General features: G+C 51.9%; 9 protein-coding genes across 9 annotated transcripts; 3 read left to right on the top strand and 6 right to left on the bottom strand.

Annotated features, from left to right (window-relative positions):
• Positions 1-526: 526 nt before the first annotated feature.
• On the bottom strand, positions 527-1,896 carry N7532_006368 (succinate--CoA ligase (GDP-forming) subunit alpha; the record flags this gene model as incomplete). The annotated part of the gene is made up of 7 exons (XM_056618862.1): positions 527-1,027; positions 1,098-1,180; positions 1,242-1,267; positions 1,334-1,396; positions 1,453-1,579; positions 1,632-1,660; positions 1,730-1,896. 7 exons carry the CDS (start codon positions 1,894-1,896, stop codon positions 527-529), a joined length of 996 nt encoding a protein of 331 aa, XP_056475021.1.
• Positions 1,897-2,214: 318 nt separating this feature from the next.
• On the top strand, positions 2,215-4,002 carry N7532_006367 (Elongator subunit ELP3; the record flags this gene model as incomplete). The annotated part of the gene is made up of 2 exons (XM_056618861.1): positions 2,215-2,515; positions 2,579-4,002. The coding sequence occupies 2 exons, from the start codon at positions 2,215-2,217 to the stop codon at positions 4,000-4,002; spliced, it is 1,725 nt and encodes a 574-aa protein (XP_056475020.1).
• Positions 4,003-4,572: 570 nt separating this feature from the next.
• N7532_006366 (uncharacterized protein) lies at positions 4,573-5,376 on the bottom strand (the record flags this gene model as incomplete). Its single annotated transcript, XM_056618860.1, has 5 exons — positions 4,573-4,650; positions 4,733-4,825; positions 4,931-4,988; positions 5,056-5,109; positions 5,174-5,376. 5 exons carry the CDS (start codon positions 5,374-5,376, stop codon positions 4,573-4,575), a joined length of 486 nt encoding a protein of 161 aa, XP_056475019.1.
• A 67-nt stretch (positions 5,377-5,443) lies between these two features.
• On the bottom strand, positions 5,444-6,421 carry N7532_006365 (1-(5-phosphoribosyl)-5- ((5-phosphoribosylamino)methylideneamino)imidazole-4-carboxamide isomerase HIS6; the record flags this gene model as incomplete). The annotated part of the gene is made up of 3 exons (XM_056618859.1): positions 5,444-5,727; positions 5,787-5,973; positions 6,122-6,421. The coding sequence occupies 3 exons, from the start codon at positions 6,419-6,421 to the stop codon at positions 5,444-5,446; spliced, it is 771 nt and encodes a 256-aa protein (XP_056475018.1).
• Positions 6,422-6,615: 194 nt separating this feature from the next.
• Positions 6,616-7,441, top strand: N7532_006364 (uncharacterized protein; the record flags this gene model as incomplete). Its single annotated transcript, XM_056618858.1, has 2 exons — positions 6,616-6,951; positions 7,007-7,441. 2 exons carry the CDS (start codon positions 6,616-6,618, stop codon positions 7,439-7,441), a joined length of 771 nt encoding a protein of 256 aa, XP_056475017.1.
• Positions 7,442-7,696: 255 nt separating this feature from the next.
• Positions 7,697-8,156, bottom strand: N7532_006363 (RidA family protein; the record flags this gene model as incomplete). Its single annotated transcript, XM_056618857.1, has 2 exons — positions 7,697-7,989; positions 8,045-8,156. The coding sequence occupies 2 exons, from the start codon at positions 8,154-8,156 to the stop codon at positions 7,697-7,699; spliced, it is 405 nt and encodes a 134-aa protein (XP_056475016.1).
• Positions 8,157-8,929: 773 nt separating this feature from the next.
• N7532_006362 (uncharacterized protein) lies at positions 8,930-11,725 on the top strand (the record flags this gene model as incomplete). The annotated part of the gene is made up of 1 exon (XM_056618856.1): positions 8,930-11,725. One exon carries the CDS (start codon positions 8,930-8,932, stop codon positions 11,723-11,725), a length of 2,796 nt encoding a protein of 931 aa, XP_056475015.1.
• A 170-nt stretch (positions 11,726-11,895) lies between these two features.
• N7532_006361 (DUF890 domain protein) lies at positions 11,896-13,664 on the bottom strand (the record flags this gene model as incomplete). The annotated part of the gene is made up of 9 exons (XM_056618855.1): positions 11,896-12,354; positions 12,412-12,766; positions 12,819-12,948; positions 13,001-13,074; positions 13,126-13,224; positions 13,273-13,283; positions 13,338-13,413; positions 13,475-13,522; positions 13,585-13,664. 9 exons carry the CDS (start codon positions 13,662-13,664, stop codon positions 11,896-11,898), a joined length of 1,332 nt encoding a protein of 443 aa, XP_056475014.1.
• Positions 13,665-14,206: 542 nt separating this feature from the next.
• N7532_006360 (uncharacterized protein) lies at positions 14,207-16,043 on the bottom strand (the record flags this gene model as incomplete). The annotated part of the gene is made up of 5 exons (XM_056618854.1): positions 14,207-14,763; positions 14,814-15,260; positions 15,317-15,385; positions 15,445-15,685; positions 15,744-16,043. 5 exons carry the CDS (start codon positions 16,041-16,043, stop codon positions 14,207-14,209), a joined length of 1,614 nt encoding a protein of 537 aa, XP_056475013.1.
• Between the last annotated feature and the right edge of the window lie 3,195 nt (positions 16,044-19,238).

The following is a 19,238-nucleotide window of genomic DNA, read 5'->3' as shown; positions in this document are numbered from 1 at the left end:
AGTTGTGAAGTATTACGGTTTTTGGGGCAACCTACGTGGAATAACACTGGGGTTTTAATACGTCTCATATACTTCAATCAACCTTGATGGATCACCATATGGATTCAAGACCTCACCTCATATCGGCGGCTTTTTAAGAGGCGTGGCAGCAATTTAACAAGAATTACCTTACGGAAAAGCTAGACTGGATTCCAGCCGGAGAACGTCAATGACAAAGTAATATCGTTCTGACGGACACTAAGGAATATCAATTCCATCGAAGCTGTGAGCATAAGTGTACCGCTACAGATTTCCAGAAAGCACAATATCAAAGTAAAAGTTACACGAAACTAATTACTTCAAAGGGTCTCTAACACAAAGGAGAAAAGAATACAGGAGCGGCATAGATGAGATGAACCGCAGAACCCCATCGTATAAATGGTGGTAGATATACCTCAGGCGTCCCCAGCCTTTACTTTTCCAGCAAAAGAACCAGGTATAACCAAGGGGCATGAAAGCTTCACACGCACTCTCCAGCGTTGACAGTCTAAACAAGGTCGCGCTTGACGAACTCAGCAAGCAGGGCCTTGCCAAGAGCAGCAGGGCTGCGCTCGACAACGACGCCGGCGTCCTGGAGGGCGGAGATCTTGGAGTCGGCACCACCCTTGCCACCGGAGACGATGGCACCGGCGTGACCCATGCGGCGGCCGGGGGGAGCGGAGATACCGGCAATGAAGGAGACGGCGGGCTTGTTGTGGATGTTGTTGGCCTTGAAGAACTCGGCGGCGTCCTCCTCGGCGGAACCACCGATCTCACCGATCATGATGATACCGTCGGTCTCGGGGTCCTCGAGGAAGATCTTCAGACAGTCGATGAAGTTGGTGCCGGAGAAGGGGTCACCACCGATACCGACGACCAGCGACTGGCCGAGGCCGGCCTGGGTGGTCTGGTTGACGGCCTCGTAGGTCAGGGTACCGGAACGGGAGACGATACCGACGCGACCGCGCTTGTGGATGAAACCCGGCATGATACCGATCTTGCATTGACCCTAGAGTGACATTAACTATGAGTATTTGGATATCATTTCGGGATTCGGGTCGGGACGTGTTGGCACTTACGGGAGCGATGATACCGGGGCAGTTCGGGCCGACCAGACGGGTCTTGTTCTGGGTCTTCAGGATGTCGGTGATGCGGACCATGTCTGTGGGTAATCAATTAGTTTGTGTTATTTCGCACGTTTCTGGGGTCGATTCGTGATGTACCGTGCTGGGGGATACCCTCGGTAATGCTTTGTCGCGAAAAAAAAATAATTAGTTGCGTGTACTTTTTTCGAGCTTCAGAACGCGACACTTACCAGACAACCAGGGGCATCTCAGCGGCGATGGCCTCCTCAATACCGGCAGCGGCGAGAGGGGGGCTATAGTCTCGTTAATTAATCTCGTCTTCAGGTTCGATAAATGGGCGGGTTCATACGGGACGAAGATGGCGGAAGCACTAGCACCGGTCTCCTTGCGAGCCTCCTCGACGTTGGCGAAGACGGGACGCTCAAGGTGCAGAGTGCCGGCCTTCTTGGGGTTGGTACCACCGACGACGTTGGTGCCTGGAACTGTGTGAGCTGTCTTCTTGCGATCGCGATAGGAGAAAAAGTGTACCGTAGGCGATGGCCTGCTCGGCGTGGAAACTGTTCAGGAACTACACGTCAGCACCTGGCGCGTCAAGTCTGGTTCGCATCCGAGGGTTCACGACTTACGTTCCCTGCTTGCCGGTGAAACCCTGGAAGAGAACCCGGGTGTCCTTGTTGATCCGCAGGTTGTTCACGGTCTGAGCATAAGGCGAGTTGGCCTGAGCATATGCGCGGCGCTGCTGGCCAGCGACATTACGGGCGGCCGAAAAGGCGTTACGGCGGAAGGCCTGCATGACTGCAAGAAAAGGATTGAAGGATGGAGGGGAGAGGAGTGAAGAAGAAGAGGTTGACTCGGGGGAGAGTTGGAGCAAGGATTCGGGATGCGCGCCCGGGAGTTTTCGTTCGGGACAAACCTTTACTTAAGCGGACCCGAGTTGACTTCGGCTGCCTCGGCCACCATCTTTTTTTCTATCTAATCGCCAGCACCCCCACCACCTCGACGTCGAGAGCTCCTAAAGGGTGTTCTGAGGTACATTCGGACTCGTCTCTCGTCCGGCGCTGTTTTTTTTTTTTTTTTTAGAACCCGCCCTCCGCGGTGACCTTCGCCCGCCATGGCGACCATGACCATGACCGCGCCGCCGAAGAACGCGGCCAAGAAGAACGCAAAGAGCGTGCCGGAGAATGAGCGCTTCATGCGAGCATGCTCTGAGGTCGCCAATGCGCTCGTCCAGGAATATGAGGCGTCTAAGGACTCTTCGAAGCCAAAGCGAGATATCAACCTCAACAAGCTGCGGGGCAATATCGCAAAGAAGCACCATCTGGCCAGCCAGCCGCCACTGACAGCCATCATCGCGGCTGTTCCAGAGCACTATAAGAAGTACATTCTGCCGAAACTGATTGCGAAGCCCATCCGTATGTCATCTTCCCATCTCTGAGCTGAAGAGAGCGCGAACTGATCTTTTTGAAAAAATGCAGGAAGCGCTTCTGGTATCGCCGTCGTCGCTGTTATGTGCAAGCCTCACCGTTGTCCTCACATCGCATACACTGGAAATATCTGTGTCTACTGCCCCGGTGGTCCAGACTCCGACTTCGAGTACTCCACACAATCCTATACCGGATACGAGCCGACGTCCATGCGTGCGATCCGCGCTCGCTACGATCCATTTGAGCAGGCCCGAGGACGTGTAGACCAAATCAAATCTCTTGGTCACAGCGTGGACAAGGTTGAATACATTATCATGGGTGGAACGTTCATGTCGTTGGCGAAGGATTATCGGGAATCGTTCATTTCGCAACTCCACAATGCGCTCAGCGGCTATCAAACAGACAATGTGGACGAGGCTGTGCTGGCTGGTGAGATGAGCAACGTCAAGTGTGTCGGAATTACCATCGAGACTCGGCCCGATTACTGCTTGGATACGCATTTGAGTGATATGCTGCGCTATGGTTGTACCCGGCTGGAAATCGGCGTACAGAGCTTGTATGAGGATGTCGCACGAGACACGAACCGCGGCCACACCGTTGCCGCCGTGGCGGAGACCTTCAAGTTGGCCAAGGATGCCGGCTTCAAGGTTGTCAGCCACATGATGCCCGACTTGCCGAACGTTGGCATGGAACGTGATCTGTTCCAGTTCCAGGAATACTTCGAGAACCCTGCCTTCCGTACAGACGGTCTCAAAATCTATCCTACCCTTGTAATTCGTGGTACGGGTCTCTACGAGTTGTGGCGGACTGGTCGCTACAAGAACTACACGCCTAATGCGCTGGTCGACTTGGTGGCCCGCATTCTGGCATTGATTCCCCCATGGACTCGCATCTACCGTGTCCAACGTGATATTCCCATGCCGCTGGTCACCTCCGGTGTTGAGAATGGTAACTTGCGCGAACTGGCTCTGGCGCGTATGAAGGATTTTGGAACCACCTGCCGTGACGTCCGTACTCGTGAAGTCGGCATCAACGAGGTGAAGAACAAGATTCGCCCTTCGCAGGTCGAGCTTGTCCGTCGCGATTACACTGCCAATGGAGGCTGGGAGACATTCCTGGCCTACGAGGACCCCAAGCAGGATATCCTAATTGGTCTGCTTCGTCTGCGCAAGTGCAGTGACACCCACACCTTCCGACCCGAATTCACTGGCCAACAAACCAGTATTGTCCGCGAGCTTCATGTCTACGGATCCGCCGTGCCGCTCCACGGCCGTGATGACCGCAAGTTCCAGCACCGTGGCTTCGGTACATTGCTGATGGAGGAGGCTGAGCGGATCGCGCGGGAGGAGCACGGCAGCACGAAGATAAGCGTTATCTCTGGTGTTGGTGTGCGAAACTACTATGCTCGTCTTGGGTACACGTTGGATGGGCCCTACATGTCCAAAGTGTTGGACCCGTGGGAGGCCGAGGAGTAATTGGGAGCTACATACGGACACCGAGGGCGGTACATATCAACGATTGATTCTGCATCTACAGGCGTTGGGGTGTTGAGCACATCCAAAAAGTGATAACAGTCAATAACGAACAATGATGAAATGTCTATGCTTGATCGATATCAGCGTACAGTCAAATAGCTAAGAAAGCATAACGAGGACGTAGCCGCAAATCCGAGTGATCTATGTACACATCGCGGAGGGGATGGCCGATCTTTCTCGAGTGTGGGTGAAGGATCCGCGAGACCTGCCCAGCAAAACCTCCTCGCCCATCACAAAAAGATCGACCACTTCTCCCGTGTCGTACCGACGGGCTCCAAAGCCTAACGGTCGTAATGCGAGGCAATTTGGGTCTCGCATTAAAGGCCAGCTCCGTTGCACCCGCCGATCCGTTTCAGAACTTCCCCGCTCCCTCGGACCAGAGTAACCATGTTCACCCAAAGATAGACCGAAATATATGAGACCCAATGATTGTAAATCAACAGAAGAAACCGTCAGAGACACCGAACGAGATATTGTAGGGGGGTATTTTGGTTGTGATTTGGGTGAGATTTAATGGAGTGATATGGCGCCGCCCCTGCTGCCTCGCAGATGCAGGTAGGCTTGGAATCCGCAGAAAACGAAGAAACCCTATATGATAAAGTAACTGTGTTAGCGACACTGCGACTCGTCTCTCTGATGCAATTCGGGGCTCGGATGGCGGGTGACGTACAGCGTAGATTATCACGGCAGTGTAAATCGAGGCGGCGACGGCGGCTCCATCTTCAGGTTCTCCTTCAGTGCCGGTGTATGCGTGGTTGTTGCTCTGGAATGGACAGTTAGCATGTCATTCTGACAGATCTGCAGGCCGAACGGCGTAACGATGGGACGCAAGCTGGGGTTGGTCTTGACGGGGGCGAGATAAACGTACTCCGAATAGCGAGCCGAGAACTGAGAGAATGACGATGGCAAAGAGAGAGATGACGACGCTGTTCGAGGGGGAAGACCGTTAGAATTAATTCCATAAGCAGCGCAGTGTTGGGGCGAGTAACGTACCAGGACCAAGCGTTCAAGGCAGACACGACGGGCTTCATCTTGGCGGTGGTGCGACTAGGGGAGGCGGAGAAGAATGAGAATCGAGAAGAGTTGGTGAGGGTCTATGAGCCGCAGACACCGAATTGGTGAGAGCGAGGCCGTGGGGAAGAGGATGGGGAGGCGATCGAAGCGATGGCAGGAGTGAAGACGGAGGTTGGCGGGCGGAGTCCAGCCCCTAAGCCGCTTTCGGCCACCACGGCACCATTTGGCGATCAACATCTGGACCGCAATGCTTCCAAGCCGGCTACGGACACAACACATGGAGAAGAAGTTCAGATGCATGGTATTTACAGTCTTTTGTATCATTCATTCGTCGGTAGAGTCTATTTTTTTCGTCCTGGTCGTTTTTTCAATGCGTCTTGTTCCACTCAATACATTCGTCAAACGTCACTCCGGAGCCACCGAAGATATCCAAGGCACTGCCAATGGTCAGGTCTACCTTGCCCTTGCTGCTCACATGGACCTTTTCGAGGTCCTGGAGACTGCGCGCACCACCGGCGTATGTAATGGGAATAGTACACCAGTCAGCGAGTTTCGAGACCAATTCCTCATCGACGCCCTGCTGAAGACCCTCCACGTCCGCAGCATGGATCAAGAATTCAGAGCAGTAGGGTTCCAGAAGTGAGATGGATTCTGTAAGAGATTTAGTTTAGTCTGTGCTCGTTGTGAATGGTGAGCTCAGGGTCCCATACCTTGATTGATCTCCATCTCCGTAATGGTTTGCCAGCGGTCCATCGCGACGAACCAGGTGTTGTCCTTTCGACGGCAGCTCAGGTCCAATACCAGCTTGGACTTGTCACCGCCCAGTGCCGCCAGAACCGATTGGAGCCGCTCGAGGGAGAATTTGCCTGAAGGGAAGAGGAATGAAGTGATGATCACCTATTGTCCGGCATTCCATTGAACCTGATTAGCCTCATCATTGACGATCATGACGAATGACAACAGATGATCAAATAAAAGTGCTTGAAAATGAACTCCTCTGATCACAATGTAACCAAAGAATCCTAACTCGGCGAGGACTACTCACCTTCTCGGCGCCCTGGTCAATCCAGTACTGTGCATTCTTATCGGTGATGCCTCCAGCAACTTGCAACCCATTGGGCCATGTCCGCACAGCCTCCTGGGCTGCCTCGTCATTTCCTGGTCCCAGCTTCACCACATGACCGCCGCGCAAGTTGTGCTTCTGGTAGAGCCCCGAGTAGTGGCTTGCGGGGAGTTTGGAGACGTAGTTGGTCTTCAGATCTTCGGCGACATTGCTGAGGGTGCCTCCCACAATCTGCTTGACCTGCCCCGAGTGCAGGTCAATGCACGGTCTGAATTTTGTCATTCTGCGTAAAAAACTGAGCTTGCGACAGACCTTCAGTTGCTGCTTCTCATCTGAATCCCGCCGGCTCGCCGAGGGGCTTATCCTGCTTATCGCGCTGCACGTGACTTTGAGCTTGGTCCAAAAAAAACTTCGGCGATCACTGACGTGTTGACATCAGCTCCTCGTTCGATTAAAGCACTGAAATCATAGTCGATATGGCCGGAAAACGCAAGAGAGAGACAGCCGTTGTCTCGCGATCGAAAAAGTCCGAAGAGGCGAGCCCTCCGCCAGCAGATAATGCCCAGGACATCTTTCGCAAATACTTTGAGGCGCAGTTCGAGCCGATAGAGGTAGCTCCTGTAAAACCTGTCGATGAGTCCGAGTCGGAGGACGATGAAGACGACGAAGAGGGCAGCGATTTCTCAGGAGAGGAGTGGGACGGTGTCTCAGAAGAAGACGAGGACGAAAACAGGGTGGAGGTTGTTGAACACCGGGACGCCAGCACCGCTGGAGATGAGATGATGGATAAGTTGGCGCGGAAAGCGTTCCTGGTAAGTATAGCCCTCTCGGTTACTCCAGAGTGTCTCTCTAATATGAAATTCGCAGGACGGGAAACCCACCTTCGATCTTACGCCAAAGACAAGTGCGAAATTAAACCCAAAAGAGGAAGAGGAAGAAGCCGCCGCTGATGCCGATAATCTCAAGCACGACCTTGCCCTACAACGACTGCTTAAAGAATCACATCTACTTGAATCCGCAGACGACCTTGCACCTACCGGAAAGAACCGATTGAAGGCTCTGGACTTGCGCATGCAAGAGCTTGGGGCGAAGACGTCGCTTTACAAGCAGAAAATGCCCGACGCACACCGACGAGGCATCAACGCCAAGGCTGCATCCAAGGACGAAAAGCGCCGACGCGAAGCTAAGGAGAACGGCATTATTCTTGAGCGACCCTCTAAAGTTACGAAGTCGAACAACAACGGACGAAGAGAGCGCGGCGTGGGAGGCTCTTCTATCGGTAAGTTCTCGGGGGTACTTTGAACCTGAGCAAGTCAGATCTTCATTCTATGAAAAGTGCTCCGAGGGAACGCTCGGGCAGAGGCGGCCGTGGTGGTCGAGGCGGAAAGGGCGCCAGAGGTCGTCGTTGAGAACAATCTCCCGCGGCTACAAACTTATTTTCGCCATTAATTCATCTATGAATTCATCGCTTTGAAATCATCGGCAAGTGGCGCACGGGTCGTGGCCATCTTTGTCGGCATCCACGAATACATCATCTTATACCCTAATACAAACATCTCAAGGATCATGAGCCACCACCTCAATCTCGACCCGCATATCATCTTCTCCGAGTCTAGTCACCCCGACACAAGTCCAAATCGGCTGGTGATTGGGCATCCAGCGCTTGAAGTTGCGCACCATGGCCGCCAGAGCCTCGTCATTGATCGGGACATGGTACGAGTTCACCCGGAATACCTGCTCCCAGCCCTTTCCACCTGCATCCTTCAGGTTCAATTCGACATTTGAAAAGGCCTGATCAATCTGCTCGTTGATCTCTTTGTAAAAGACGCCGGTTTTCGGGTCCCAGCCCCCTGCAGGAGCTAATGTGAGCGCGATCCAGGCAGTGATGGGGATAAGCCAATTCACCTTGTCCTGCGCATTCGATGCGGTCGCCAATGCGGACGGCTTGACTATATCTGAAGTTTTTTTGGTTTCTCTGGCCAACGCCTTCATAGTTGTAGTATTGCAGGTGCGACATTTTGAGGTCGTCTGGGCTTGACCTTGGTTCTTGAAATGGCGATGTCGCTAAGTTGAACAGTGTCTGAATTTAAAAGGGCTACTTAGAGGCTTTTAATTGAATCCCGAGACGGGGTTTGACTTCAAATTTTCTCAGATGACCCACGCAGTTTCTGTCAATTCGTATAAGAGTGAGGGGCAAAGGTGGAATATATATTCCGCTTGCGGTGCCACGTTTTATGATGCAACCGGTTTACCCACAAAAGCACAGCTTATTTCGTATCATCCCAACGAGGAAAATTTACTCATCATCCTGTTACTTGATTGGTAGTTTAATTCAATTGCTGGAAAGAGGAAGAATTTCTAAATATACGCCCACTGCCTTATGGAGTATGTATACTCCAAATCAAGCATAGAGGACTCCATGTCACAACTTCGACGCTTATTATGGAAGTTAGTTCCTATAGAGACCTGGCTAGAGACTGTGCAAAGACTTGTCGTAGTATGCACCATATCTGGGTATCGGTCATTTCGTAAAACAGCAACACGCGTATCTCGATCTCCACTGATATAGGATTCCTCAGGAGGGGGACGGGCGTGGCAATACTACTATCTAGTCCGATTTGTACCACATTTTACTATTACCACGCACTTTCTTTCGACACACACTATCGATAAAGAAAAATCGAAAAGATCGCGGGGCAACAAGACGATTCGCACTTTTGATGTGAAGGCCCCGCGGAGAGTTGCGACGGATTCACTTTGGAACGAACGATTCGTCACCCCCGGTTCAATATGGCCGAGTCTACGCTTCCCTCGACGCTCGACAGCGCCTTCGAGGCACCTCTCAAAGATCAATATGACCCTGTCCGCCTGACCTCCGAAAACATCGTGCCGATACTCGAGCTGCCCCTCGCAAAGAAGCTCCTGGGCCACAATGCCTCCTACAGCGACACCATTGCTAAGGTCGCCCGCGATGAAACTTCCTATACCACTTTCGTCGCCGACCAAGCCCGCACCGCCCTGCAGACCCCATGCGAAGGTCTGACCTCCGAACAAACACAATCGCAGATCCTACACATCGGTTTAGCTGCTCTGTTCAGCTTCCTGCAGGCGAATGTCACCGGTCCTCCCCTCGAATTCAACTCGGCCGATACTGTCCTCCCCGCTGCCCTCCGAGCCGATGTTCCTACCCTGCGCGCTGTTCGAAACAAGATTGTCAGGGAATGGTCTGTTGATGGAGAAGCTGCATACAAGCTCACGCCGAACCCCGAGCTGTTCGCTGTTGCAAAGGCTCTGCTTTCTGATGCAGGTCTTCGGGGTGCAGTCGCAACTAAGACTGCTCGCATGCGCGTCAACTTCCTCCACCAGAAGATGCTGTCGGAAGTTACGAGCACATTGCAGGATGTGATTTATAAGGATGCGGACGAGTTGACCAAGTCGGAACTCAATCCTGACGAACAGAGCCACTTCTTGCTGGAGCGCGCAATTATCAATACTTACCACGGATTTGATGGCAAGGCACGGGCGGATCTTGATCAGGCTTGCAAGGCTCGGAATTTCGAGTTCGCCTTGACAGGACAAATGGGAAAGCGCACCAAGTTCCAGGAACGCGATACCAGTCAGCTTGTGGTTATTGCTAAGAGTGCTGGGGAAACATCTAAGAATGCCGAGGCCTCTGGCCCCAAGAAGTTGGATTTGAACGATGATACCCTTCTGGAAGCTATTTCGTTTGCCGATAAGAAGTCGGGTACGGTTCAAAATGAACTTCCCACGGCGCTTCAGTCCGTCGACCCTAATGACCAACCGATTTTGAACCCGGTTGACTCTGCCATTCTGCTGGCGATGGCCTCTGCAATCACGAACACGGCACCAGAGAACGGATTGACTCGCGAGGAAACACAGCCCTATGCAACTCGGGTGCTGGAGGGTGGAAGCTCCAACTGGCAAATCTATACTGAGGCACTTCTTGTCCGCAGTCGTGTGGAAGGATATCGTGCCCGTACAGTTGAACGGTCCGTCCTGCAAATGCAGGCGCTTGTTGACCAGGTTATCGCTGATACAGCTACCGATGACTCGGCGGCCCAACAACCATCTTCTGAGCCCACTACTTTCCTGCCGCGTCCTGAAAAGTCCGAGTCGGCCCCGGCCGCTAGCCGTCTGGAATACGTCTGGCTCATGAACTTCTCGACTCGCTGGAAGTTGGAGGCTGAGCTGGCTAAGCGCTGGGTCGAGCTGGGTGGTCTGCGCACAGCTCTTGATATCTACGAGAGACTCCAGATGTGGGCTGAGGCAGCTCTCTGCTATGCTGCAACTGAGCGAGAGGAGAAGGCTAAGGCTATGGTGCGTCGTCAATTGTACGAGGCCACTGGCCAGGATGAAGACGACGAGAATGAGCAGTTCGAAGGCCCCGAGCGGTCACCTTTGCCTGCGGACGCACCTCGTCTCTTTTGTATTCTTGGAGATATCGATAAGGATGAAAAGTTCTATGAGCGTGCTTGGGATGTTTCTGGCCAGAGATATGCTCGCGCTCAACGATCTCTGGCACGACACTACCTTGCCCTTACACCGCCAGAATTGGAAAAGGCGGAGGATGCCTACCGCAAGAGCTTGCACATTAACCGTCTCAACCACGGCTCCTGGTTTGCTTTTGGCTGTGTCCAGCTCGAACTCCAGAAATGGCAGGAAGCCGTTGATTCTTTCACCCGTTGCGTGCAACTAGACGACACCGACGGAGAAGCCTACAGTAACCTGGCAGCGTCCATTATGCGCATGCCAGAGGAAGAGCAGAAGTTCGAGATTACGATCGATGAAAGCACCGGTGAAGAAACCAAGATCGAGTCCGACCCCTACAAGCGGAAGCGCGAGGCTCTCGCTGCCCTCCAGCGCGCCGCTCAACTCAAGAACACCGATGCCCGAATCTGGGACAATGTCCTCACAGTCGCAGCATCAATCCCACCTCCCTCAACACCATTCCGCGACGTCATCACCGCTCAGAAGCGCATCATCGAACTCCTCGGCTCAAAGAAGGGCGAAAAGTGCATTGATGGACCTATTCTGGCTGTCCTCGTCGACTTCTTGATCACAGCTTTCGATTACGAGTCTCTCCTCATCGAATCAGACTCCGGCCCCGTCGTCCGAACTGGTACAATCCCGGGCCAAATCCTCTCTCTTATTGATGACAACGTCGTCCCTCTCATCACACACTCCTCCGCCCTCTGGCTCCTCGTCTCCCGAGTCGAGATGTTCCGCCACCGACCCGGCCGGGCTCTTGAAGTCCAGGAAAAGGCGTGGCGAGCTGCTGTCGCCGCTTCTGCGCAGGGCGCTTTCCAGATGGGTGATGAGAAGCCCTGGTTGGAGGTTGTCCGCGCTACTGAGAGGCTTGTTCGTGATGGTTATGCGAAGTACGGTCCAATGGATCGTGAAGGTCAAGAGGGGGCTGATGGGGAGACGGAAATGGTTGCTCCGGACTGGCGGTTTAAGGCTCGGAGTGCTATTAGAGGAATCCTGGGCAAAGGCAAGGACTTCTGGGTGGACTCTGATGGATGGATGAGGTTGAAGGAGTTGCAAAATGAGGTCACTGGCAACTGAGTATATACTACTTTGGAAAATAGCGTTGATGCATTAGACTTGTCGTTATGGGTTCATGAGTTCATGAAACAATGTCCTTGAATTTTTTTATACTGAAGTTCTTCAAGTCCTAATAAGAAGTCATCCGTGCTGGGTAACTGTAGAAAAGAGTAACTCTGCGACTCTTTAGGCTATTTCTCAGAATTCTGAGGCTTGCTTGCATCGATCTTCCGCTTCAGCATTCCACAGAAACTCTCAAACAACACACTATCCGTGCCCTGGATCCAGCTGATCAAAACAGGCACCTCGTTCGTGCTCGAAGTCTCGGACTGACCCCGAACAAGCTTTGCCTGGATCCGAACACCCAAAGCAACATCTTCGGGGACAGCATCCAAATTTACATAGGAGCCCTCTTGACCAGCCAACTTCATCTTACGTCGTGCCTGTCTCGACCAAACATTCTCCGCAGCAAAGCCGACGCCAGCACTGAGGCTTTTGTCCCAACTCCAGTACCAGCGCAGCGAGCCCAGCTCAGCATTTATTGAGGCAACGGCGCTGTCGATTGAAATCTCCGATGGTAATGTGAAGGTGTAGTCGGCAGGAAATGGAAGCAATTGCTTGGGGAAGCCGGGGATTCCCCTAGCCGCGGTCTGCAAGATATTAGCCATAAGACACTTCATTCTGAAATGAATAGGAAAATCACTCACCATAGCAGGTCGATGATCTCCCCACGACCAGGCGATAGCCCAGCGCTTCGTTTTACTACCTTGCACGAATTCAGTGACAGCGTAATTGTGGTTCCCGTGCTTGATGAGCTTTTCAACGAGCACGGGCACGCTGCTGAATTTTCCCAGCATTGATGTATACCACTGGATCCGCGTTCGGAGATGCAGACTCTCTTCAATCATCTTGGTGACGAATGCAATTTCGCCGCCTGAAGTGACCATTTCCACGTCTGTGCCTGTGCAAACTGAAGAGGGTTTCTGTTGTTTGCCTTCGGCGGATTGGACCATTTCTTCATGTGATGTGTAGAAGGGGGGATTGCACATTGTGAAGTCAAGGCTTGGGTAATCAGTAATTAATTTTGCGCATTCAAGTACTGACATGTATTTACCTTTCCTTCTCGATCTTTTCCAGTGGGAAGAGTAGATCTTTGGTATCTGTTTTTATCACACGAATCCGTGATTCGAGATGATTGAGTTTGACATTTTTCTGGGCAGTGCTTACATTGTTCTCGTCGATATCTGGACAAAAATTAGAGCTGGCTTCAGTCGGATAGGGCCGCAGAGGTCTTACCGGTTGCGACAAATTTCCAGCCAGGTCGCGCTTTGCAGCCGAGCAAAGGATAGATGCTACAGCATCCAGTTCCGCTGCGAATAATCAGCTGACTAGTTCTTGAATAGAAGTCATGCTTTACTTACATGTCAAGTCCCACGACTTCACTTTTCGGATCGTATCCACCGTGGATAGTTCCTGCACTCGAATCGACGAGATCATGCAGCCAGATGATGTAGTTCAATCTGGGAAGGTTAGACTCCCTTCGATAAAGTCATTGGGCATCTGCATACCTGTTCGGGACCTATTGATTTACTCATCAGTCTATGCTCCAATTTCCCACTAATTTCAAACATACTGGTGGGCAAAGTCGGTCTGTAGGCAATTCCACCTTCAAACCAAAGTCCTGCTCGAGCAGAGAGGTCGTCAACTGTCTGCCACAAAGTCAGTCGCCAATCCAACAATCAAAATCCTCTAGGTTGATTAAAGACTCACCGGACAGCATCCGGGTCATTGAAATCCAGCTGGCCATTTGAGTTCACACTGGTGATGAACTCATTAGTTCGAGTCTTCAAAGTGAGTTCCAAGCAAGGCAGTCGACACACTATTTCGCAAGCTCCTTTGACTGTAGCGCGAGAGCTTTGAAGTCAACGTCGTTCTTGTAAAGACTTCGTAGAAACTCCATGGCTGCGATGATTGACGGAGGTGTAGGACGGATGATCGCGCGGGATGGCTGTATAGCGACGGGAGGCAGCAAGGCGGCGAGGCATCAAGGCAGAAATATGAGATAACACGTGATTTGTCTACTGGCACTGCACTTACAACCATGAAAGGAGAGTGCATTCGGCAATGAGAATTCCAAAAGTCTAAAGTTTTAAAAAGCCATTATTTTTCTTTTTCCTACTCAATTTCTCGAAGTCTCGTGTTATTCTGCGAAAATTAATAAGCAGTAGTATTCTTTCTCAAGCCAATTTAAACCACTCTATGTACATCAAGCAGTCCAAAAAAGTAAGTCACAGAAATAATATGTAGGTATAGAAATTGAAAAAGCCAAACACAGGGTTCATATGCAAAAATGCTGAAACACCGTTCATCAAATCGTAGAGAGCCTGGCGCGTCGCAGAGATCAGCTTTTTGCCAGGGGTATTTTGTTCGCCGATGCGAAATATGTTTGTGATTTTCCCCGCAGTTATGCTGGTTCAGCGATGCTATTTCTTTTGGTATGCCTTAAACAGCCTGTTCCTTCCTCTTGAGTCGCTTGTTCCGCTCAAGGCGCCATCCAGCACCCCAACGCATCTCGATGAGGATAAGCGGGACCATGTGGAGGGTGATACCCGCAAGCAAGAGAAATGTATACTCGGCAGTGATGGCATCGATAATGGGTTGGACAACAGCCACGCCCGCGGCACCGATCAAGCACCGGATCAGGTTGTTGACGGCAGTCGCACTGGCACTCGCACCCGGGTAAAGGTCGATAACCAAGGCACTGTTGATTGTGAAGATGGCGGTAGCGCAGTATGCGATGATGTATTGGAGGATAATGGGAAGGGCGAGGTGGGTGTGGAGCGAAAATCCATAGGCAGCTGTGCAGACGATGAAAAGCGCGGTGATCCACCAGGTGTTGCGCATGCGGGCGTATTCGATGGGGAAGTCGGGGTGGGTCTTGGTTGTGATGCGCGTCTCGAGGGGAAGGTTTTTGTGCATGCAATATTCGCGCTCTGTCCGTTTGTGGTTGAAATCCATTAGATAGCCGATGGTGTAGGAGCCGGACATGCATCCGCAGCCTGATTGAGATTAGATTGATGTGAGAAGAATTTGGGTATGGACAACTCACCATTTCCGAGGAAGGTCAAGCCGACTTCTAACGAGTTGAGGCCATATCTAGACTCGAACAAGTCTGAAGTAGAGGATGTCACCATCGACCAAACAGTGTAAACAATGGCGCCAAAGAACAAGGTGATAAAGACGTCTTTTTCTCCGAGGAATCCAAGTGGAGCAAATACAGTCTTAACAGTTACTTTCTTCTTTGGCTCTGACGGGACAGAATCCGGCTTCGCATCCCGCTGGCCGGTGAAGTAGTATATGAAGGGCTTGTAGACACCGTGCAGGGGGACGGTGCCATTACCGGCAATGGTACGAAGAGTCTCGGGAAGGAAGAAAAGGATGGAGAGAAGACTCAGTCCGGAAACAATAGTCAAGAACCAGAATATGGATCTAAACCCCAGGTACTGGGATAGAATACCGCCAAACACCGGACCAACACCTTGACCAAGCATGCGAACTACTCCCTGTTAGACCGGCCCAACTTAACCGTGACGCACATAAACGCCAACTTACCTCCACCAAAGATTCCGACCAAGCTTCCTCGCTCAGCCGATGTGGTGATGTCACCAATCACTCCGGCACCTGTCGTGGTTGTCAGTATGTGTACGACATTGGAATGTAAAGGAGGCGGGGTGACATACCAATTGAAATGGTAGCCGCGCTCCCGGCAGCTTGCACGGCACGGAACGCCATCAACTCTCCGTAATTGGTCGACACGCCCAAGGCAATGTTGGCAATCATGTAGACGATGAAAGTTCCCATGAAAATTGAGCGCCGGCCAAGGACATCGGAGAAGGAGCCCCAAAAACTGGGTGCCAAGCCTTGGACGATCATGTATACGGTAACGGTGAGGGTAGCGAGGGACATGGAGATGTCCAATTCCTAGACGAAAGATAGTGAGATGCTGTCCGAGTCAAACTTTTTTGGCATGATTACTTACTCTGGAAATCTCGCCGAGTGCTGGGAAGTAGATATTGGAGGATAGCGGAGAGAAGATGGCGGCGAGCGAAACTATGCACACCATTTGCAATTTGCGAGATCGGGAGAAGACATGGTAGGGTGGTAGAGATGTAGTTTTTCCTTCCAGGTTGATCGAGTCGGACGAAGGTGTAGGAAGTCGCTTCTCATCTTGGGGTGACAAGGTAGGGCTGGAGTTTGTGCTGGAATTGGTGCTGGAGTTCACGGAGTACTCAGTGACCCGAAGCTCCTTCAGGGAGTCCGGAGATTTGGGCGAAGGCATCGTGGAGTCGGAACGAATCGAGAATAAAACACTGGGTCCGGGAGAGCATAACTCGGAGCACGCAAACAAGCTGGCCAAACGGGTGTGGAAAGGGCTGGTCTTCTTGCCCCAGACTTGTCAAGTCGGAAAATAAACGCTTTGTCTGCTGTCGAGGATTGGCATGTCGTGGACCCTTTTGTATTCCTACGTCAGTCTAATGCCCCTGATAGCTCACGTCTGAAAATACACTTACCCAGGTCTATGCGTCTGGAAGTCAAGACCATGTGCTCCACTGTGGATTCAGCCAAGGGGACCACCCATCCCCCATCCCCTTGGCAGTTGGACCGGAGAAAGTAGCAAGGATCGGACGAAGATGGTAAACCGGACGCCGCTCCCTCGACGATAGATGGGGCGTGATCAGCAGAGAAAGTCCGGCCTAGATGCCTACTAGTAGTATGCATCCGGCTGTCATGGCCACACCATATAATATGAGTACTAGTGTTTTCTTTTCTCGAATGCCGTTCCTTCTCAGCCTCGAGCGCTTACAACGCCCGTACTCAGACACAATTGAGCGCTATAGATCCTAGTAACTTCGAGACATTTGGAATAGATCTCATATGAAACATCCGTCGCCCTGACATACAAACTTTGTAGTCAAATTCCATACCCACTCGGGGGGATTCTTCCGGGGTCTGTATACGCGTATCCCACGTAGTGACTATGGAAGGATCTGCGTATGCATACAACGAGCGGCACGCCAATAGGGCTCACAGGGCTTGCCTTACGACAATCTTTCCGCTGCAGTGCCATGAAACAGCTCGGGAGCTTACTGCCTCCTAAGAATTCCCGGTGTCCTGCAGACATGGACATGCATGATAACAACGTCGTAGAAAACCAGTTGCCAATTAGTTCACCCATGTGAGCTCTTGGCAGAACAAGTATCTCGCACATGGTCTCGAAAGCAGCATCGGACGGGTTGTCGGCGTTGTCCTCTCCATCCGAGACTATCTCGGGCTGTCAAGCAACGCCAAGCTTGCCCACTACCTGCTGGGGGCATGTTTCAGGGGGCAGCAATTCGATTCATACGCCAGTGACTTACGTAGACGGCGTACCAAAAGGGGAATCCATTTTGTGCTATTTTCCGATTTGTATTGGTGCCTCTCTGTATAGGGGAAAGTCCTGTCAGCCCTTGCTGGCCCAGGCAGGAAAAGGGACTCGGGGTTCCATAGCCCAATGACAGCAGGCAAAGCATTGCAAGGGCGCTGATAAGCGTGCGAGGCTGTACCCGCAAAATAATGTGACCAATGCACCTCCAGTGCCTCAAGCCCCGGCATCATCGGTGGATCTGGAAGGGACAAGAATGCGCCCTCGGTTCGCGCTAGATAGGCATGATCGACAATCGAACGGCTTCTACTGACGACTAATTCCTGCCGCCGATCCACGCCCGTCGATCGCAGACCCACCACGCCCCTTTGGCGCCAGCGACAGGGGTGCATTGGGTCCATGGCTGCATCGTCTGCTCGAGGCCTCACGCAGAGGACCATGGACCTCCACTATGCGTGCTAGAACGATGCACGAAGCCGTCTAGACCACATGGCGGAGCTGCTCTTGACTGGCTATTGCCCGTGACGCGCGAGTGTCTTGTCTTGCACCGATCGGCCGTCAGGATCTTGGTCAGTGTTCATTTGCGCTGTCGCCATCGAGGGTCGGAATTTTTCTGCTCGGGTAGAACCTTGCTCGCATTTGCCTTATAATAGGGCTGATGATATTCGTTCTTGGCTCTTAGCTCGGGTTTGTTTGGTCGTTTGGTGTTGGCAACATCCAAGTCTCCAATTTTCAGGTCGACCGAAAAACCCGCCGAGATGCAATTTAGGACCGGCTTCTTGGCTGTCGTGAACCGGCCGACGGACATCCCGACTCGGCTAGCCGATTGCAACCCTCCTCAGCGCCCTCGTGCATACAATTGCAGACGAGGATTGGTGGATCGAGGTCGTCAAATGGAATCAGCACCCGATATCTCCACTTGGGTCAGCGTTGGGCCTGGATTCTTCTGTTCACGGGTTGACGGGAGGGGAAAGGGCTTGATGATGTGTGAAGAGGAATAAGGATCCAGGTCTATTGACTTCATGAAGTGCTCAAAGGGGAAAAGCACCCGGGAAGGTTTTCTCGAAAGGGGATCCACTCACTTCTCCTTGTTTTCAGTCTCCTTGCCGGGCTGCCAGAATAGCAGCCACCATCGCTCTCTCAAAACGAAGTGTCCACCCACGTTTTCTGTCCCGTCCGTTTGGGAGACATCTTCTTAGTCAGGATCTGCTTCACATGGCTTCTGTCTTGTTTCGATCTTGCAACTTCCTTCACCGGCGTACCGTGTCGAACTTGCTTCGTGCGTCTTCGTTTGCGGCCGCTGGCTAGAAGTGGAAGGTTGATTTCTTCACCTACGCCGAATTTTGTCATACTATGACAATGGGTCTTTAGGTCGGCTCTGTGACCTTTCTGCCCAATGCGAAACGATATCAGGTAGTGGCTATGGTGCTCTCTAGTTCTCTGGGCTCTTTGGCTCGTGTCCTAGGATACCATTTCTCCTTTCGCATATTCCCGGAATAGAAATGAGCCCTCCTGGGTTAAGGGGAACGTTCAGGTCGCAGGCATTTGAGACTATCACCAAAATTCTCATCAGATTAATTGACTGCATCATGGTGGCTATACAAAATAAAGCTGGGCAATCAACTAGATGATAAATCAAACCAGCCGTTGCTACAGAACCAAATCAAATGCAAAGCAATTGAAATTTTCCACAATGATTCTGCCTAAATGCTATAGCAACGCCACGGCCGATAAATGTGCTGTGTCTCAATAAAACGCATGGGCCACGTCCTCGGCGGATCTACACAGCCCCTCGGCCCCAAAATGCTTGCTGGGTCGCTGTTGAATAGCTTCTGAGCCCCTTCCCCTTAACAAAGTACTCACTGATTCACCAGACGAGCAAGTCAGCATATTGAGATTAAGGCGTCATCTTCAATGATCGCATATAGATCATAACGGATCCATCGCCAGGGAAAGCCCCATGTCTGCAAGCACACTTGGCGCAAGGCCAAACCAAGGCTATTGAAGCGGCCGGCACAAGGCATGAATATGTAGAATAACCAGGGAAACGCACGAAGAGCTTCCTTGGCTTCTAGGTTGTGGCAAGTACAAGATCTCAAAATCTCGCTCCGC

The sequence above is a fragment of the Penicillium argentinense genome, assembly GCF_028826775.1.
Source record: "Penicillium argentinense strain IBT 30761 chromosome Unknown utg000005l_segment0_segment0, whole genome shotgun sequence".
NCBI lineage: Eukaryota > Fungi > Ascomycota > Eurotiomycetes > Eurotiales > Aspergillaceae > Penicillium > Penicillium argentinense.
The sequence above is the reverse complement of the archived record's forward strand: the minus strand, read 5'-3'. Positions and strand labels throughout refer to the sequence as shown.